Below are 13,808 nucleotides of genomic sequence, written 5' to 3' on the forward strand. Positions count from 1 at the left end.
AGCACGTTAGCGCTCTAGTCAATATATATAGCTCTATGGGCGTAACATAAAGTGTTCAAAAGAGCCACAGAGCCTGGACATCCTGCAGGCAAGATTAGCACACAGCTCAATGGAAGAAAACATAAATTCTGATATTTTATGGAAATGGCACCATCTGACTAATATATTTGTTGATATGATGAAAGGGGCACATCGCAAAACTTGTTCACCTGTTACTTTTACAACTGGAAAATGTGGAAATTGTGATACCAAGTTTTAAAATTTCCAATGTGACAAATTAGTTTTTGCCTGCCTGGAAATGCCCAGGAATGTACATGGTCACCTTTTGTGAAAACAGAGGTTAATAATGGTCAAAGTATAGCTCACAAAATATACTTTTATTGTGTGAACCTTTGGACACAATTTTACACAAATGTGGAATTTTTTGTTTCTGGTTTTTATTTACTCTTTATATTGCTAACTTGTCGCTAGCCAATGGTTTAAATCCCTTCTGATTTTTTGTTGTTGAAAAATAACGATCACACGGCCACAAAATTAGTAACCAAAACTGTTTGTATCTTCTCCGTTTGGTGACGCCTCAGTTGTATGTCTCAGCACCCAAACCTATTGACTTTAGAATGTGTTTTCCTCTTTTTTTGCTTTCATGGTGGGAAGAAGGTATTTTTGGTTATCCATCAACATGAGTTGCAGTGGAAATAGTATCTTGAGATCGCTTGCGATATCAGTCTGCGCACACTATACACATGTAACACGAAACCCATCCTCCTCAGTGCCAGTGAGTTTAGCAAATTACATGGACCACCATGGGATCCCAAGCACAGCCTCGGAGACGTTCACATACTGATTAAATATCTTTTAAGTCCCTGGCTTTTTTTTCCCTGTCCGTCCGGTCAGACCAGGGACAGGTTTGTGCGATGCTTACAACAGCAAGCTCTTTGGCGAGGTATCATATTTAGGAAATAGAACTCATGGACTGAGTGGTTTCTCTTGTGAAGTGGTGGATCTTGTCTTTTTTTGTAAGATTTTTTCTTTTGCCTTTTTTAAAGTTCAGTGACCAGTCTGGAAGACGATCCTTTTGCTTGTTGTCTGTGAATAACAAAATTCTTCTCCTGCTCTTGTGAACTCTCTTGACCTCTAAAAAGAAGGAGGAAGTTTTAAATTTATATTGTTATCAAATTGATGACTTGGTCATGATTAGATTGAGCCAAGTGGGTGGCACGGTTGGCTTGTGCGTAAAGCGCTCGCCTCTCACCAAGGTGACCCCGGTTCGATTCCCGGTCGGGGCCATATGTGAGTTGAGTTGTGCGTTGGTTCTCTGCTGTGCCACGAGGGTTTTCCAGACTATCCGGTTTTCCTCCCTCAGGAAAAAATCAAACACTTTCGATCTTGGCTGTGCTCCGTGGTCATAATGGGTTGATGTGGCTGGCAGCTGAATGCGCCCTTGCATGCCTGCTTCTCGAACACGTTGTAGCCGCGTCCTTCGCAATTCAGCTCTTAGCTGCGAGTAAGGACGATTAGCCCCCCAAATTATTATTATATTATATTAAGCCATATCCATCTAAATGCGCCAACTTGGTTTTAAGAACCCAAGTTGATTTGAGACGATGTTGGTTCAGGGCAACATCGACATGGATGAGAAATTTCAGACTTTTAAAGATTGCCTACAGACCTGGAGATACATGGACCGGGTTTTTATTTACAAGATCACAGTCAAAATGGCAAACACAGTTTTGTCCTATTAAAGGAACACGTTGCCATGGATCGGACGAGTTGTTCTTTAAAAAGCATTTGTATTCGTTTGTTATAAAATGCATGGTTGGAAAGATGTTGTAAAAGTAGAATGCAATGATCCAAATTCTTGACACCCATAAATGGCCGACCTAGTTAGTTCGCAAAGTAAAAGGAAAACCACGCAATTTCGAGCCAAATTTGTGTGGATTATTATATTCTACTTTTAAAACATCTTTCTAACCATATGCTTGTTATGACAGTTAAAAATGTTTTGTATAGACCAACTCGCCTGATCCAAGGCAACGTGTTTCGTTAACTATTTCCTGTTGGACAAACACTAAAAGGAGATTTATCTCTTGTGTTTTACTGGTGATGCTCAGCAGGATTAAAAGATGTTTATGAAAAGTTGAACATCATTCTTTGGAGATCGAAAGATGTTGAACTGGGGGAAAGAAAAAACAAAAGACCACTGCACTTATCTTGTCTTGAATTTGCTGCCCTGACACTGAAATAATTGGCATTGGGCCGATGGTCTAGTGTTAACTCTGCCTTACAAGTTACATGTAGCTGTAGGACCCAGTGTCAGACTTTCGGGTGTCAATAATGAATCTCACCTCTGCATCCATGAAGTGTCCGTGATTTTAAGTGAGTAGTGAAAGAAACCTGTAGCCACACAGTCATTGAAATTAAATCATATTTTTGTTTTACACACCCCTGCATTTCTCACACACAGTTGTCGGTGTATTCAGTTACCTACACCCGCTGAACATAATCATGTGAATATTATGAAGAAACAACACCGGGGTACCGTTGTCGAAACCTTAAGCGGTGACCCATTTCCTTAACCCTATGGGGAAAGGGTTTCTCAAGCTCAGAATGATGTAATTCATTGTGGCAATATTTGCTGACGATTTCCACCTGCCATTATGCTGGATGGGTTCAGATGTGCTGTGTGAGGGGCATTTCATCTGCTCTAACGTGTGAATTATAAAACAGAAAGGCTTGGCAGTATAATATATTACCATTTAGGGGCAATCCAGCTTTGTCAATGTTAATTTATTTCGAAGTTGTGGTTCAAAAGAAATAACTGAAAAATTGAAAATTCAGTATAATGAATTGGACGGCTTGGCTGTAGAATATTATTCCCATTTAGGGGCAATCCAGATTTGTCACTGTTAAAATATGTTAAATCTGGGTTGGTAAAAGAATAAACTTCAAACCAAAATTCAGTTTAAAGGATAGGAAGGCGTGGCAGTAGAATATATCTCCTGTTTAAGGGGAATTCAGAGTTGTGTTAATGTTAAACAAAATTTAAGTTGTGGGTGGGTCAAAAGAAATAACTGAAAATCAAAATTCCATTTTAAGGAATAGGAAGACTTTTGCAATAGATTATTATTCGCGTTTAGGGGCAACTCAGAATTACCAATGTTTTCTTTTCTTCCTCCCCCCCCCCCCTTTTTTTGCGGGGGGGGGGGGGGTTCTTTCTTACCCATGCCATTGGAAAAATCAAGGAAACGGCTCAAAGTATTGCCGTGTCTTGCAATGTCCTTTTTCTTTTTATAGACTGCAGTTGAGTTGCATGCCTAATATTTTGTCAAGCTCCCTGACCACTCGGTACATTGTGATAGTCTTTAGTCTCACTTCCTGTGAAGGTACCAGACCGTTTCAGCCTTGATTAAGAATAACAGGAAGGTTGTTTTATTTGAGACGGATAAAAATATGTACTTGATTTCAAGACAGAATGACGTAATACAATACGTCCGGGTCCAACTTTTTTATTTGTTAGTTTTCATTATAACCGGAGGGCGATGTGCTTGTGATGTCATCAGTGACTGTACATCATCATTACTATCAGCCTGAAGTGCTTTGTAACCAACAAAATTTGACATTCCAACAAACAAACAGATTCTTTTTAAACAGCTCTCGTCACCCGTAAAGCGTACCTTTGACACAATAGCTATATGCTGCTTCCGAGGGACTGTATATGGTACAAGCGTTCGGCTCTCGATGCCAAATGTCAAATTTGTTCCTGACCACAGACAACATGTTGGTTATTTTTATCGGTAAATGTCAAATGACGAATAATTGAGTGTATTTTTCCCCGCCATACAATGTACTCGAGCCAACCTCATCAGTTCATTGAAGGTAACAGAGTTCTACACCCCCCCCCCCCCCAAGTATAACATGATGTTCCTAACTCCCAGCCCTCATGGTAAAAAACACAACAACAAAAACATTGTTAATAAAGAATTATTATTTTGGCTAAGACAGGGGAAAGACAGAAATCAAATTTAGAATAGAGAATTTTTCAATACGTGTTGTTAAATAAATAATAAATAAAAAAATTCCATGAAGGTTGTCTTTATGTATTTGGAAAATAAAGGAAGGGTTAATAACACTACGTAAGTGTTAGAGGCAGCGTTTACTTTTGGTATTTATTTGACCATTCGTCGATTTCACCAAACTCTTCCTAATTTAGGACTTGGGACTTAGGACTTGGGACGGGTTCAGTTCGGTATCCAAATACGTAGGACGAATTGAACCCATCCTAAGTTAGGACGGGTTACCCGTCCTAACTCGAGTTAGGATAATTCCTAGTGTTTCGTGAAATCGGCCGCAGTATCCTCACTTGGTGTGTCACAACATGTTTGTGAAAACCAAATCTGTGAAATTTTTGGCTAAATTTGTCATATGAAAAAAATTGAATAAAATAAAAAAATAAAAAAAAAACCTTAATAGCATAGAATTGTGTGTTTTCAGATGTCCGAGAAAGGCTTATATGCATGAAGCCTTTCTCAGATTAAAGTTTTGTGGGAAAACTGCATTTCCTCAGAGGGTGTAATTCCTAACAATTTTTGATAATATCAACAGTCCTCCAGTGTTTTACCAATTAGATTTTGATGGTCTTTAATTGTTGTGGTAATTACCATTTGAAACCCTTCCCCTCCTTAAAAACTCTCCCTGATTCTGCAGAAAGTTCCCTGAAAATAAATTAATAATTCCATGTTCTGATTTAACAAATTAAAAAAAGAAAACTGATTATGGAAATGTTTTCCCCTATTATGTCGAATATCCCTTAGTGTTGTACAAAAACTCCGCAAGATGCAAGTGTTGGCAAATCTGTTTTTATGGGTCAGTAATGTATAATAATAATAAAAACTTAAGGCAAATTTTCTATCAGCACTGAAATATCCTTTGTTGATTTTGAGGCAACGAATGCTTTGTTCTTGTTCCACATTCTTGAGGATCAACCAAACACTCAATGGTCAAAATATGTTTGTATTAATTCATTTTGATTATCTGTCAATCAAGGGAAGGATGATCAAATGTCACGTCCCAATAAATGATGAAAGGAGCCTAGTTTTATTATCAGTTTCTTCTTATTCCCACACAAATTGGATTGTCTCTTTCCTTAGAAATGTCACGGTTTCCTTTCAAACCAGTTTCCTTTGAAATCGTCTTTAATTCTCACCATGTTGTCCCCTCGGACAATGTATCACACAATTTTTATACATAATTTCTCAAACAGTATTTGTGTGTGTGCAACATCATTAATTGTGCCTTTCAAAAAATAAAAACTACAAAAATTCTAGTTCATTGAGAATCTTCCAATCAACATAGACCCAAATGAGATCAGTCTTGCCTTTTCCTTTGCAACATCGTCGTAATCAAATAAGAAAAATCCCCACAAGAAAACAAAAACCCAGTTTTGTTTTTGAGTTTTTCTTTCAAAGCGGATAACAAAAATTGAAATGGGTCACAGAGTCTCGATGGAACATGAGCGTAACCGAATCAGACCAGCATAACAAAAACCTACTTTCCCTGCCGACATCTCTATTCAACATTGCCATGGGTAAAAAATAGAAATATGTAAACAAATCCCTCCTAAAAGCAGGCGGGGTGTGAGAGAACAGGGGGGGGGGGGGGGTCCATCCCCGATATTGAACACCGTCGGGTCACTGCACTGCTTGACCCCAATGTAAAAGCCTGAAACTCTAAACCCAACCCACCGAACACCTTAATGTAATTAACACGACATGGCATTTCTGCACCCCTCACACCTGAACTTGTTTCTCGGCGCTCGGCGGCCCGATCGCGTTACACCTCCTCATTCTACCGTCTGCATTATATTTGAAAAGAAGCTGTCATGACAGGATGCACTATTCTCGCCCTATACTTTTTGGCTTCTTAATAGTACCAGCAGAAGTAGACATAGGTTTGGATGGGGGGGGGGGGGGGGGGGGAGTAGAGAGAATGAAAACCACTCCCATACGGCTATTGTGCGGGTGTAAATCAGACATGACACTGTAAGGTTTTTCTGCCTTCTTCTATCCCAGAGGCATCCTCGTAGAAACACTCCTTTAGTCACTTTTTAAAATGACTCGGGGTGGAAGCATCACACCGCCTCCTTAAGTTACGGGGAGGTTTTTCGTAGAAGTCTTGTTTTTAATATCAAAAAGTTGTTTATTGACATGCGCCGAATGCGTGTTATTGTATTGTCAGAGGAATTTCCATTTTGTTTGTCTTGTTTTGACTTGTTAGTTGATGCCGTATTGGGTTTATGAAAATAATCATGTATGAAAATATAGTGCACGGAAATATGTAATGAGGGGGCTTCAGCTGAAGTTACACAAACATATCATTATTATGTATGATAACGCTGAATAGCGGATGCAGGGATTAAAGATTGAACAGGTTCAATAAAGTGTAAGTGCTGCTTCAACGGATGTCATAAAAAAGTCATACAATTTGTTCCAATCATTTGTTGTATTATGTATGTCAATAGATTTGCCATTCAAACCACTTGTGGGCCTGGTTTCATAGAGCTGCTTAAGCAAAAACATTGCTTTACAATTCTTTGCTTAGCAGAATGGGCAGGTTACCAGTTACAAATTGTACATGTGACTTGGTAGTTTGGTTGGTAACCTTATTCTGGTAAGCATAATTTTGTTGTACTTGGCCACTGTTAAACCGCTTATCTCGTGTTGACAAGTTTATTTCCAACTGGGTTATTTGTATCAAAAATGATCATCCCGCAGCCCTCACTCTAGTATCCTGTTGATTTCGGCTAAACAGACAATTTTTAAGCAATATTTTCTGCTTAAGCATGGAGCCCAGGAACCCTCCTGTAAAAATTGAGTCACTGCAGGGGACCAGTCTAGTGCTAGCAAGGCCATGAAGTGTTGAGTCACTACTATCGGGGCACCAGTTTAGCGGGGGTTAGCTCTGCAGTAGTATTCACTTTGTGGTGATGTCATTATTTGTATCCATGGTCCCTGTGTGTAGACAGTGTGTGGATGCGGCCTCGGCTCAAGCTGTGTCAATTGAAACAACATCCCATCAGGATTCGGGGGACTGCTATCGTATTACTTGTTAGAATAGGGCCAAGTGGACTGGAGATAAAGGGGCTTTGCATTGGGGGTTCAGTGATGGGTTGATTTGCACAGGGTGATACTTCATGGAGGCACTGGAGGCAATTACCCCCATGCCCCATTGCCTTGGTGCCATTGAAATGCTCCTGTAGAAATTTACAATTTCCTCATAGGGTGCCCTTACCCTTAAGTTCAATAGTAGGTTGATGTGCACAGGGTGATCCTTCACGGAGGCAATGGGGATGATGACCTCCATGCCCCATTGCATTGGTGCCCTTAAAATGCTCCAGTTAAAATGTACTCATAGGGTGCTCTTTACCAAGGAGAAAATGCCTTGGTGCCCTTGCCCTTTCAAAAACGAAGTATACAGGCGTGTTGGCTTAATAGGGTAGGTAGTGGGTTTGGATTGTTTCAGGGTGGGGTTGGGTGTAGTGGGTATTTTTTTTTTTTACGGAGGACTGTTCTGAGATGGTGGGCTCGATATTACTTGAATTTGTTTTTGGGATTTCATTCCCCCCAAATCTTTGTGTAATAAACTTGACTGGAACCCTGTATCCTTTGTATCTCTGCAGGTATCGTATGTACAAGAAGAGCCAAGCAACAGGCTTCCCTGTTCTTATCACCCTCTTCTCGGCACCCAACTACTTGGATGTTTACAACAACAAAGGTACGGGATACTTTTTATTCCTTTTCTGATTAAGACCGCTTTATTTAATGGAGGAAAATATCAGCCTTGCTACCAAGGGCAGCACAGGCGGAATCAATGCCTCTTGTCACTAGCCCCTTATACGGGTGTGCAGAAGGACATGGAAGATGATTCTGACAAGGTACTACTTTGCATGCACTCTTTGTTAAAAAAACTTTTCAGGGCGTGGTCGTGCTTGGAGGCTTTGTAGGCATGTCAAAATGCGATACTTGTAGTTTGATGTGATTCCATTTATGTTACACGGTCACCCTAAATTGCATACAGTTAAGACATGTCAAAAGATCAAAGTAGAGTAGAGGGGACTTATTTGCTCTTTAACTTGATGCCTATTTTACATGCTACACTACTTCAGAGCACACGTAGAGTGGATTGGCCACAGGTCTAATTAAAACGTGCCATATACTGGCGCATTTTAATTAACAAACAGCGCGTGCTTGAGAATAAAATGCGGCGGCAAGATCAATCACCCCTGGGAACGAAGTTGGGAAATGACCATTTCCCACCCTACATGACTGAAAGCTCATTGTTTGTTTGTTTGCTCTGTTGCCAATTGGTCATCAAAGTTGCAAGAACAGAATAAAAGAAGAAAAACAAATCCACTTTTACTTAGGTCTAAGACAGTCAAGAACTGACCATGAAAATAATTAATAAACATAAAATGAAGCCCTGAAGTCTGTCTTTCTCAAAGTTTGACATTTCAAAATCTCTCATAGTGATAAAATTTAGGTAAACTTTTGATCACAACGCTGAAAATTGTTTTCATACCTGAAATTTTTGACCGACACTTCGGTCTTCATCAGCAGGATGACACGGATGTTGAACCCCTGACCTTGCGGCCATGTGATCCCAAGACTGCGTCACAGACTCCTGGGAGTTTGTACCCCCCCGCCCCATCTCGGTTGAGGGAGGGTTTGTTGGCTTAGATGTAGGGTGCCCCTTTCACTTCCCTTTTGAAGTATCGTGCATCTCTGTCATAATAGTTACTTCTCATACTGATCATAAGCTCCCCGTTGCTCTGACATTCTGTTTGAAACCATTCTGTAAACATTATTTCTCATGTTCAATTTATTTATAGCTGCCGTGCTGAAATATGAAAACAATGTGATGAACATCCGACAGTTCAACTGCTCACCTCACCCGTACTGGCTACCTAACTTCATGGATGTGTTCACATGGTCCTTGCCATTTGTCGGAGAGAAGGGTAAGGAAGGGGAGTGACTGTTCTAAAATGATACCATGAGAGTTTGATTTGATTTATTGGTGGCTATTTTTCTATCTATGGGATGTTTATAATATTACCAGTAGTAGTTGCCGAGCCGTTAAGAGCACCGAATTCAAACTCTGGTGTTTCTGATCAGCAGAGTGTGGTTTCGAATCCCCAGCCGTGACACCTGTGTCCTTAAGCAAGACACTTGACCATTGCTTCGTCTTTCGGATGGGACGTAAAGTCGTTGGTCCCTGTAAAGGAACCCAGTCATGCCAGTGCACTTATCGATAAGAGAAAGGGTTCGCCCTGGTGTTCCTGGCTGTGGCTGCTGAATACGCCGTAGCACCTTATAAACCCTTACATGAGGTGCTAAATAATTGGGTCTCATAATTCATCACTTCAATAAACCTATCTTTCTGAAAGTTTGTATATTCTCAACGCCTTGAGTACCTTGTTTGGTAGATACGTGCGCTATATAAGACTTCGATATTATTATTGTTAATATTAGTTGCTTCTTTAGTTGCGCACAATTCCGTCACACAGTGACGCCCAAGGTGCCCAGCAATAGGGAAAATCAAAAGAGCAGAAAAAAGGGAAAACAAACTAACTTGATTAGAATGTGAACAAAGAGGTTTGAGTAATTGTTCAAAAGACCTAGATAATGAGACTTGACGTAGAGCAAAAGGACGGTTTAAAATTTTGTTTTTTTAACTGCCGGCTTTGTTTAAAAGTTACGACAATGTTTAAAAACGGTTAACTGATAAAACTTTCCGACTTTTAGGGGCAATATCTAAACAATTCAAAATCTTAGTTAAGGTAGACACAAACGGTGTGACTCAGCCATGCCGCTGCTATCGACCAAAACAACCCTTGTCATTCCATTCCTCTTAAACCATGCCTAATGTTTTCCCTTCTTAGTTACGGAGATGCTTGTGAACATCTTAAACATCTGCTCCGACGACGATCAAGACGACACAGAAGAGTCACTGGAAGGTGAGAATAAACGCCCCTCAATCGCTTCCCAATACCTGCATTCTTGTGCTTCACTACCCAATTCCTACTGTTGTAGTCACTTCCCCATCCCTTTTTGGTACACTCTAGACATTGGGCTAAAAGCATCAGACTCCTTCAAGTCGCTTTTCTTGTCGCTGGCTCATCAAACATAAAAAACATCTGTGATTTATTTCTTTTTGTCCTTTTCAAATCTGCTCTTCAGGACAAGGCTTTGCAGCCAGTATTTGGTTAAAGTTGGGTCAAAATTTGCTTGGAATTTAAAAACTGGGAATCCAAATGGTTCACTTTACATACATCTACTGCGTATGTAAATGACAGTTAAAACAGGGTGTCCAAATTTAAAACAGGTTTCCAAAAGACACCCAGACACCAGTCTGGTTAACACTATGCTTCAGGAGCATCACAGAGGACAAGACTCCATAAGTAATGAAACAAAGTGAATTGTCAACCAATCCGCAATATTCAGAGAAAATACGGGACTGGAGTGTTCCTGAACCCCCCCCCCCCCCCCCCCCCCACCACCCTTCCTCTCCCCCAGCCATGTGAACTTTATAAAGTTATGTATTGATTTGTCCCTCTGTCTAAACCAAGTCTGTCGCCCTATGTGTTACCCTTACTGCTCTCTCGAGGTCCAAGTGTTTTTGGCCTTCAATGTGCCCGCAGGTTGTAGTTGTTTGGAAAAGATTGTGAGTGAGAAAATGTGATTCTGCAGTGTTAAACGTAGGCTTGCATGATTTTATGGCCTGACTTCACAAAGCTTCTGACAATGAACAGGTGTTTAGCAATATTGTTAGGGGGTACTAGTCACAGCCATTGTATAAAGTGGCATTTCAACTGGTTATCAGCTTTGATGTAAGTAGATTTTCTTTCTGAGCAGTTTTGTGAAGTTGGGCCATTCACTGTACCACCCTACTAGGGCGATGTCCATAGGGACACTGCTTATGCACAGTGTAACCGATAGCAAAGTATTTGCGGTTCCAGCTGTAGTCTGGTTCCAGCTAAAGTCTAGTTCCAGTTATAGTCTAGTTCCAACTGCAGTCTGATTCTAGCTATACATTGCAACTGTCTGCTTCCAGCATTGTTACGGTTCCAGCTACATTCTGGTTCTGACTGTAGTCTGGTTCCTCTATAGTCTGGTTCCCCACCTATAAGATTTTATTTTGCAGGCATTTGTTTGTAAATCAATCTTAGATCTTAGATGTGTGTCCCTTCAATGTGTTTTAATTTATCCCCTGCACTTGAATTTCTTACTTTTAAGAAATAGTTGAGTGGCTAATAATACAAAAGGAGACTAGTTGTGGTAAATGACAGAAATTGACAGTCTATCATAGGTCTCAAACTAGAAAGTAATTTTTGTGGACCTTTATCGGATCCCTTAACTAGGAATTTGAATTAAGAAAAGAAACAAACTCCCAAACAAAGCTATCACTATCAAATCATGACTTAGTGTCTGGAACCTTGTTCTTGATGTCATTTTGTGGAGGGCCCTGTCTGAGGAAAGCCTTGTTATATTGGAACTTAAAATAAAAAACACCACAGTCGTTAGTTCTAGTCCTACAATGTTCATAACTGAATTTCTCGGAAGTATTCAGTATATCAAAATTTAGTGTTGGCAATTTCCCAAGCATAGGTGCAACACATAGTTGTTTGGCACATGCAGTTATTTGTAAACTATTTCACTCAGGTTTGAAAGGTTTTCCAATTGTACCCAAAATTTCACATTTAGAATGTGTAGTTCGCTGCAGAGGGGTTTTACTTTCAGTTGTTTTAATTTATATACTTTGTTTATGAAAAATATTTAGATGGAGGCTTCTTCTTGTCTGTGGGGGGGGGGGGGGGGGGGGGGGCTTACTCTGTCTAGTTTTGTTCCTTCTGCACAAGTCCAACGATCCCCATCTATGTAATGTGTAGTTCGCTGTAGAGCGATTTTACTTTCAGTTTATTTTATTTCTTTACTTTCTTTATGAAAAATACTTTTGAACTGCTTAATTGTGACCCAAGAACCTCACTGCCACCCCCGTCTGACCCTCCAATGTAAACCCAACCCTTCGGTTACTCTACTTTGTGATTGTGCGTCAAAGCGTGCACTGTAGACGAGCTCAGTGTAAAACCTGCAAAACGCATGATCGTGAGAGAGTACTAGTACAAGCAAAGCAAAGCGCTACCTCTAAGCACTCCCTACCCCAGCCTCGCTACCGTGGGCAGCGCATTGATCGATACCTCTCGTCACTAACCCCTGGGAGGGATGTACTAGGAAACAACGCTGATTGGCTCAGAAAATGTCAAGTGCGTGCGCGCGTAGTTTCCAGATATTTGTACATGTATGTTGATCCCGGATGCGTTTTTTAATGGTACAAACACGTTTTTAAAAAACAAAAACAAAACGTTCTTTATTCGAAAGACATGCATGCGCGCGTAGAGAACTTTGAATAATGAGTATGTATGCTCATTTATGGCTCATTTCAATGTGCTAGCATAAAGCACATTTAAATTTGACAATTCCAGGGGTTATGATCAAGCAAAGCATGCTGGAGAAAAATGTCGCAGTGAGATTGATCACCCGTGGGAACGAGGTTGTCCCTACCCTTCCCAAACCCCAACAACCCTAATCCCACCCATCCTCAACCCACACACTCCAACCCCAACAAAACGCAAAAATATATTGTGACAAATACTGTAACACAGCCAATGTCTTGTATATTACACAGCCATATTCGTATGTAGTATGCCATTGGTTTAATGACTTGTTCACATTTGTTTATTGTTTGAACCAATTAAGGTGTATGTTGTTTAATGAAACTCATATTCCTAATTCTTCTTTTTTAAACCAAGAAAAGGTACGATATTAGTATTTATTCAATTCCAACCGCACAAAGTTTCACATGATGATATGATACCATCCTCTCATCTTGAATACTGAAGACCAGAGAGACATGGGTATGCCCTCCCACCTTTCCCATCTCAGTTGAATAGACAGACCCCTTGCATATGGCGTCACATTCTCAAAACCAAAAACAACATCACTGAGGTCAAAAAATGCCCTCACTTAGGATGTAAATCATTGGGTGCGTTCGTTTAGCTTCCCTTGGTCGACCCCGATGTGTAGCGGGATTTTTTTCCATGACGATTGTGGGTAATTATCTGCACACGTTCGTCCTGGAAAAAGAAAACACCACACACCGGGGTAGACCCAGGGAAGCTAAACGAACGCACCCATTGTTGATGGAGGTTCTTTGTGCTTCAAAACGTTTGTGTGACTTCGGTGTATGCATGGGGTCCATTAGGGGTTTTGTTCAGGGTGGGTAGTTTTTAAACCAAGTAATCTGCAGAATTCAGCATCTGTGTTTCATTAAGAAGCAAACGACAACAAAGAACTGGGTTCAATTTAGTGTGTCAAAAGTTTTATACTTGCACCTTCCCCTGCAAATTTGCATGACCCTCCCTTGATTAATAAAAAAATAAAATAAAAACCCCTTGTATGTTTACAACCTTAATCTTACCATGTACCTACTTGGTCTACCCGACCCATAATTCCCTACCTCAGGTCGTCAAGAGGATGCAGATCAGGGTAAGTCAATCACAATTCTAGTTGTGGTTACCATAGTTACGCCAGAATTCAGGCAGTCCTGACTGGGATGTCCTCCATGTAATCTGATTACGTCACACACTTACACACCCCAACCACGTTAGTTTTAGCTTTCAACTCCACAAAAGTCTTGTCGTTTCATTTTTTTAGAAGTTTTTTTCTTTCTTTCGTCTAGTTTGTAAACCCATAGTC

At 40.4% G+C, this 13,808-nt stretch overlaps 1 protein-coding gene across 4 annotated transcripts in view; it reads left to right on the forward strand.

The window, feature by feature from the left end:
- LOC117303763 (serine/threonine-protein phosphatase 2B catalytic subunit alpha isoform-like) overlaps positions 1–13,808 on the forward strand; it is a 55,231-nt gene that overhangs the window by 26,722 nt on the left and 14,701 nt on the right. For 2 of the 4 annotated variants that reach the window (XM_033788107.1, XM_033788109.1), the window contains exons 7-10: positions 7,676–7,770; positions 8,885–9,010; positions 9,935–10,009; positions 13,575–13,598. In XM_033788107.1, the coding sequence (XP_033643998.1) occupies positions 7,676–7,770; positions 8,885–9,010; positions 9,935–10,009; positions 13,575–13,598 (320 nt within the window). The remainder of the gene's footprint in view (positions 1–7,675; positions 7,771–8,884; positions 9,011–9,934; positions 10,010–13,574; positions 13,599–13,808) is intronic. The other 2 variants (XM_033788108.1, XM_033788110.1) reach the window with 1 other exon arrangement.

The sequence above is a fragment of the Asterias rubens genome, chromosome 20 (assembly GCF_902459465.1).
Source record: "Asterias rubens chromosome 20, eAstRub1.3, whole genome shotgun sequence".
In the NCBI taxonomy this organism is placed as follows: Eukaryota; Metazoa; Echinodermata; class Asteroidea; order Forcipulatida; family Asteriidae; genus Asterias; species Asterias rubens.